Source organism: Gracilinanus agilis, chromosome 4 (assembly GCF_016433145.1).
Source record: "Gracilinanus agilis isolate LMUSP501 chromosome 4, AgileGrace, whole genome shotgun sequence".
Classification (NCBI taxonomy): domain Eukaryota; kingdom Metazoa; phylum Chordata; class Mammalia; order Didelphimorphia; family Didelphidae; genus Gracilinanus; species Gracilinanus agilis.
This window is the reverse complement of record NC_058133.1, coordinates 195,984,413-195,991,476: the sequence shown is the minus strand read 5'-3', so window position 1 is coordinate 195,991,476 and position 7,064 is coordinate 195,984,413. Positions and strand designations below refer to the sequence as shown.

Sequence of the window (7,064 nt, the reverse complement as noted above, 5' to 3'; positions counted from 1 at the left end):
CACCGCGGAAGCTGCAGTGAGATGGGATTCCCACCCCATGCTCCGTGCCTGGGCTGCAGAAGAGAGAGAGATAACTCTCTCCTAGACCTATCGTCCCCCAACACCCCACACCCCGCTCCTCCCTCTTTCCCCCCTTTACGCCCCCCAAACTTGTTACCTAGGCTGCAGCAAGGAGCCAATCCCCTCCCCCCCCACCCCGCAGGTCACTGCTGAGGCTGCGGAGAGAGCCAATCCCCTCCCCCAGGCCAGCCGCTGGGCTGCGCAAAGAGCCAATCCCCTCCCACTCTAGTTACCTAGGCTGCAATAGGAGCCAATCCCCTCCCCTAAATCTCTGCTGGAGATGCAGGCATCCAATCCCCTCCCAAAGCTGGTTACCTAGGCTGCAAGCTGGAGCCAATCTCTGTGCCAAGGCAGCTGAAGAAGCTGCAGCGCAGACCCATCCCATCCCAGGGTCTCCTTGAGGAGATGCACCCAGGGGCTGGCGGCCCCACCCAGCCCAGCTAGTCAGCTGGGGTGGCGCAGTAAAGTCCTGGGGGAGGGAGATGCTGCTCCCCCTGCTGTCGCATCCCGCTTACCAAGTCCGGGCAGGGACAGGCACGCAGGGTCCCTGAGGGCTATTCCCAGCTGCCATAAGGGATCCTTTTCCTGGGAATTTAAGTTCTTCTCTCAGTGGTAGCAGCTTTTCTACTCCTCCTAGAGGTCTGGACTCAATAGGTATCCAAACCCAGAGGAACTTTGGGCCTAAGTACCAAACCTGAGCTGGAAGCCTATAGGCCTCGACCCGCTGGGAAATAGGCGTCTGGCTACCCTAAAATAGGTCAGACCCAGTGGAAGGGAGTGGGAGCTGTCTGCACATGTGCAGTGATGTCACAGGGTTGGCAGGGCCTAGTCACATGCCAGCAGAATATCAGCTGCCCCTATTACCAGCACTTAGGGAGACAGGTGCCCACAAGGATCCTAACCACAACCCAATGACCTCAGCCTTAGCCCTTCTTTCATTTGAGTTCTTTGTGCTACTTCTCCTAATATGACCTAAGAGGGAAAGCCCCTGGCACTCACCAAAATAATAGCAAGTGAAACTCCTTGGACTGCTCTCTGGAGGAGAAAAATCCAACTCCCTTCCCCCTCCTGCTCCCCTCATGTCTAAAGTCAGCAGAAACAGCATGTCCCAGGCTCGTCATGACCAGGAAAGAACTGTAAACAGCCCACCCCCCAACCCAGGCCCAACCTCACCCCTCCACTCTGGGCAGTGTGCCAATCCTGAAGGGAATCCTATCCCTGTCTAGGGCTTTGGCTACAGCTGGCTATCGCAGAAGGCCTAGGCATTGCAGGGAGTGGGGGCCCTGTAACCCTGGCGAAAATAACAGCTTCAGCAATGCCATCACATGTTCCAAGGCTGAGTATTTATATCTTTCCTCCTCTCATCCCTCTGTAACAATGTTAGACAGACAGACAGACAGACACACACACCCCCCCTCTCAGGGGACCTCTATTCTGGTGCCTTACTCTCAATAGTGGTAAGTTCTTTAAAAAAAACGTCAAGCAGTTTTTCTGAGAAAAAAGAGCCAAAGATTAGGAAAGCCAGAACTGGCCCAGAAGGCGGGGTTAAAGTAAGCCATTATCTCAGTTTGTCTCAATAAGGCATAAAACCTAAACGCCAGGGCCAGGGAAAAGGGCAAAACCCGAGGCAGGTAGAATATTACACATCCCATCCGGCCTACTCCAGACATTCTTCTCCAAGTCCTATTCCTTCCATCTTTGGCTTCAACAGGAGATGAGAATAACAACATCAAATGGCAGGTCACCTCCCAGAGTTTCCTCTATTCCACCCACCAGTCTCAGGAGAGACCTGAGAGGCAAAGGAATAGGAACACTTAGCCACTGCTTAGCCTTCTCCACTCCAGTTTCCAAGCAGCAAGCACAGTCATGCCCACCCTTTCGGGAAATTAGCTGGGGGAAGGGAGGGCAAAGGAGAAAATTGAGAGGCATTTTACTGCAGAGTACTTTGCCACTGCTGGAGTTGGGGGCATTGGGAATTTGCTTCATGCCCAAGAGTATAAGGCAGGCCTGGGCAAAGCAGAATGTGATGGAGAAAGGGCAAAGAGAAAACAGTACCACTTAGAACAAAAGGGACAGGAAGGAGGAAGTGATATACTGGAAAAGAATGGGTAAGGCAAGATTCCAAGAGGAAAAAAAGGTCTAAAATGGGAGGATGAAATAGATTCCTGCTTCCTGGGCCTGTGCCCAGATGATTCCAGCCTCTTTCTATGGGCAGACCCAGCTAACTAGACTTTCAGGGCAGCCATATTCTCTCATTACCACTGCCCTGAAAACCAACAGCAGGGATGGGGCCCAGCACAGAGAGGCAAATGTCAAACACAGAGGGATTCAAGTAGCCAATCTATTCAGCTTCCCTGAGAGCTACCCCACTTCCCTCAGCAACTGGATGCCCTTGACACTCCCAAAGGCTCAGTTATGTATGTCTTTTTCAGGTCTCTGATTTGGGTGGCCAGTCAAACCACAGAGTCAAAAATATATGAAGTAGGGGCAGCTGGGTAGCTCAGTGGATTGAGAGCCAGGCATAGAGACAGGAGGTCCTAGGTTCAAATCTGGCCTCAGACACTTCCCAGCTGTGTGACCCTGAGCAAGTCACTTGATCCCCATTGCCTACCCTTACCAATCTTTCACCTATGGGTCAATACACAGAAGTTAAGGGTTTAAAATTAAAAAAAATATATATATGAAGTGCTATTTTTTATAAAAATATGGTTGGGGGAGAGGGGAGAGAAATATAACTGCATCATTCTCTGTCGCAAATGATGGTATTACTTTAATCTCCTGTGCCAGTGCAAGATTTCTGCAGCAGAATGCAGTTTCCTCTTTTGCTTCCACCCTCCCTCTTCTCTATTCTATTTCTTTAGGGAAGTGAGAGAGTGGCCCTCACCTGGCTGCCTGACACCAACTATGCCCACTGAATAAGCTACTAATCTTGCCCCAGTCACTAAAAAAACAAGAGAAGAGAGAAGAAAAAACTGCTCTAGGACATGAGTATAAGAGTGAATGAAGAAAGGTCCAGAAACTACACATTTATTTCTTACCAAAAGATTTTCAGGCAAGCTAGCAAAACCATTATAGCTTCCACAAATATCATAACATAAACCAGCACTTCTTTTGGCCAGAGTCAAGACAACTACCCAACATTGTACATCCAGTACAGCTTGTTGATCCCCATACCTAGTCACAGAATTCACCCCCATTCTATGCCCAAGATGAACCTAAAGGTAAATCTCTCTTTGAAGTGGTCTTATTTGTTAGAAAAGTTGAAACCATGACCATAACCCAAATGACAGAAAGTGTCAACAAGCATTTATTAGGACATTCTTTGTGCTAGGCACTGTGCTAAGAGCTGGGAATACAAGCAAACAGTTTCCTCCCTTCCCCTTGGCCCAAACCACCCACAAATGGGGTTGCCTACCTCTTTGGTTAACTCTCCGCTGACTGGAGGAGCCACGGCCCCAAGATCTTCCAACTCTTCCCCGAATCCCTGCTCAGCTTCACTTTCTCGTACCCCACTTTCGGAACCTGTCACATCCTGGAGACCACTGGCACTCTCTAGAGCAAGGGCTGAGCTGGGTTGGCTGCCAGACACTGAGCCCTCAGGATCTCGATGGACTAGCCAGGCATTCACCTCTGTGGTAGGCACCTGAAACCTGTCCAGGGCCCTCACCTGGTTGAGAAGCCGCCGAGCTGTGAAGTAATAGTCCAGGTCTACACTCTTAGGGTGGATACCATAGCCATCCAAAGTATTCCTCAGATTGTGGAACTGGGTCTGTGTGTAGGCAGAACTGGGCCCCAGGATGATCTCCCGAAGTGGAGGGAGTTGCGAGTTCAGGTAAGTATCCACGTCCACTCGCACTCCAATCAAACTTAGTAGAATGGTGAACTGCAAGAGTCCTTCTGTTAAATATTTCTTCAGAGAAAGCATTGCTGAAGGACCAGAATGTTTATTCTTTTCAGTTTTTAAATCTTCCAGAAAACAAATCAAGACCAGTGTTCCACTGCTTCAATCAGTAAGTCACACTCCTTAGTGCCAACCCTGACAGAATTCAAGGATAGACCTCACCAACGCCACTGAAGGAAAGCTCTCTGAGTGAAGCCAAGTCCAGGTTCCAGATCACATTCACTTTCACTTCTCATCACCTGTCCTCTAAAAGTACAACTGTTCCTAACCCAGTCCCAACATAAAGAGTCTCATGTGATTTAATGACCCTACAGTCCACATACAGTCACCTCCCTTTCTCCTCCTTACTCACATTAGATGACTCCACTTAGCTGTTCTCAAGGACAGCTAGTTGGCTTTTTTTCTCCCTTTCCCTCTCCCCTTGAGTTTTATTTCTTTGGCTGGAGAAGTTAAGTCTCTCTGTCTTGGGTCAGTGTCCCTCTTTCTTGACATTTACCAGGGGGGTTTCCAGAAAAACCTAAAAAAAGGAATTAGAATGGTAAAATAAGACACTAGGCTTTCCACACCAATGACAAGGGTAGAAAAATTTCCATGTTAGCAAAGACTGAATAAAAAGAAAAAGTTTCTTTTACAGGAGAAAAATTCCTTACTAAGGACACACCCATAGAAAATAGTGCTGTAAAAAATATACAACTATATAAGGAATAATATTCCTCTTAATGTAAAATATTTAATGAATTAAATCTCCCACTCCCAAAGAAACTGCTTTGGATACAGCAGACAACACACAAAGCAACCACAACACTTTGCATAAATATTGTCTGAATTCCCCTCCACACTACCCAGATTCTATTTTTAGTTTGAGGAGTCAGTTTCTCGTGTCTCAGGAAAGAAAGACTTCTGAACTACTCAGATTGTCAGCATGGTCTAGAAGATGTGGTGCTGGGTTTTAGGAAGATCTAGGTTAAAATTCTACCTCAGACACTAGTTGTGTGTCCCTGGGCAAATCACTTAACCAACTTCTCTGTGCCTGAGTTCTTAGCAGAAAAATGAGGAGTGGTCTCCAGGATCCTTTCCAGCTCTAAATCTACTGTTCTACTTGGACAGAGTTCTTAATATGGGTCTGTGAACTTGAGTTTAAAAAAAAATTTGAGTAAACTACTTTAATATAATTAGTTCCCTTTGTAGTCTCAAGTACTTTATTTAAAAAATTTTAATACATTATTCTGAAAAGGTCTGTATAGGATCCACCAGTCTGCCATGGTGACCCATGATGCAAAAAAGTTTAAGAACAACCCATGTAGTAAGAAGAGGTTGTAAATAACTGGGTGAGGATTTGTAGATATATAGGATATGTACCATCCTACATAGAAAATATGCCCTGAGAGTTTCCCTTTTTTATCATTATGGAAAAGTTAGGAGGAAATATGAATTCGTTCTTGTGGGGTTATAAGTCTCTGAATAGAATTTGTCCAGGCAGATTTAGTTTTATGTTTACTCATGATTTGATTTTTGGGGTAAAAATCAGTAACCATTGATAAAGTCAAGTTCCCCCCCCCCAAGTTGTCAAAAGAGTTGCAAATTCCTCATTCCTTCCAACATTGGTTTTTGACAGTTTCATTAACCCTAGTTTCATTAATCTCGTCTGGATTATAGAGCTAACTGCTTTCTACCAATCCATCCTTTAGGGCAGGGGGGAAAAAAGAAAGAAAAAGATTACTCTACGCATCCCTTCAAGTCACCACCACCTGGGTTTCACTTGTTAAGACTAAACTTATAATCACAGTTGGGCATTCTTGTTTCCTACCAAGCTCTCACTCTCACAAAAGAGAATTAATAAATCAGTCTCGAGAGAACCCCTGAAAATTTAGTAGTCTGCAGATATATATATGTGCACATATAAGGGCGTATTCATAAACACACACATATGTGTATAGAGAGTATATATAAGCACACACATATATACACGTTTCCCCTTTAAAGACCTGGTGGGGCTCCAGCCCCGACCTCGGTAGCCTCCCCACCCCCCATCCCGGCTCTATTTCTAAGGCCCAGCCCCAGGTACCCTGAGTCCTGCGGCGGCCAGATCTCCATCCCCCTTTCTGAAGATAGGGTCCAGCGACTCCGAGTCGGTGACAGTGGAAGGAAGCACGGCCTTCCTCCGGGCTGGCCCCCAGCCCCCAACCTCGACCCCACCCGGGCCGCCTAACCCTTCCTGGACCGCCTCCCACGCCTAGGCTCCGCCCCCTCACCTCGGGGCTTCCGACCCCGCCAGCCCTGGGCCCAGCCCCGCCGGCCTGGGGAAATAAAGAGTCCAATACCTGCTGTCAGAGTCCGGTCGCCACCGCTGACACCGCCGCCCCCACAGGTCTGTAGGCCAGCGTCCCGGGCCTCGCCGCCGCCGGCCGGCCCTGCGCGTTCCGCCGCCGCCACTTCCCCCTCTCTGCCCCACCTCCACCTCACTGGAAGGCCCGCCCCCGCGGCAGCTCCGGTAAAAACTCCACCAATCGATATCCAGCTCACAGGCCTCTCCACCACCACTCCTCTCCGGGTGTAGGTTCTCTGGGCTGCAGCAGTAGACCAATGGCTGGATGCGCCCCCACCCCGCCCTAACTGACGTGTCTCACTGGCCAATCGGTATATGCCTTCCCCTCGTAGTGAAGCCCCACCAATGACGGAAGGAAGCGACCCAATTGCCTCGGGCACGAACCCCCTTTCTCGGATTTGCGGGGGCCGCGAGGCTGGTCTGGGCTTAGAAACCTTTTGCTGAGGCCCCTACATGTTCTCAGAGAATTATGAAATGAAGTCCCAGCGCGAGGGATGGGAAGGGGCGTCGCCACCGGCACTCAGAGTCCCCCTCCAGGGCACCTCAGCGTGACTTGCAGAAACCCAGGGAGACATGAAGGCGGGGTGGGAGGGCGGGACTAAGGTGGAGCCAGAGGCACGTGGTCTTGGGGCCTGCGACGTTGGTGCCGCCATTTTGATCTCTGGAAGTGGAAACCTATTCACTCCTCCCCTACGACCTTCGCACTCCACAGTGACGTTGACCCTTGCACTGTGGTTGACTCGTGGCGTGACGTCACGAAACGAGTCACCGCTCGGT

At 49.1% G+C, this 7,064-nt stretch overlaps 1 protein-coding gene across 3 annotated transcripts in view; it reads right to left on the bottom strand.

Moving 5' to 3' along the window:
• The window catches only part of NFE2L1 (NFE2 like bZIP transcription factor 1), an 18,279-nt gene extending 11,849 nt beyond the window's left edge, over positions 1 to 6,430 (bottom strand). For 2 of the 3 annotated variants that reach the window (XM_044671822.1, XM_044671825.1), the window contains exons 1-2: positions 6,283 to 6,430; positions 3,476 to 4,478 (exon numbers count right to left, since the gene is read on the bottom strand). In XM_044671822.1, coding sequence (XP_044527757.1) covers positions 3,476 to 3,985 — 510 coding nt within the window. In that variant the 5' untranslated portion in view covers positions 3,986 to 4,478; positions 6,283 to 6,430. Of the gene's footprint in view, positions 1 to 3,475; positions 4,479 to 6,026; positions 6,161 to 6,282 lie in introns of those variants that run through there. The other variant, XM_044671823.1, reaches the window with a different exon arrangement.
• Between the last annotated feature and the right edge of the window lie 634 nt (positions 6,431 to 7,064).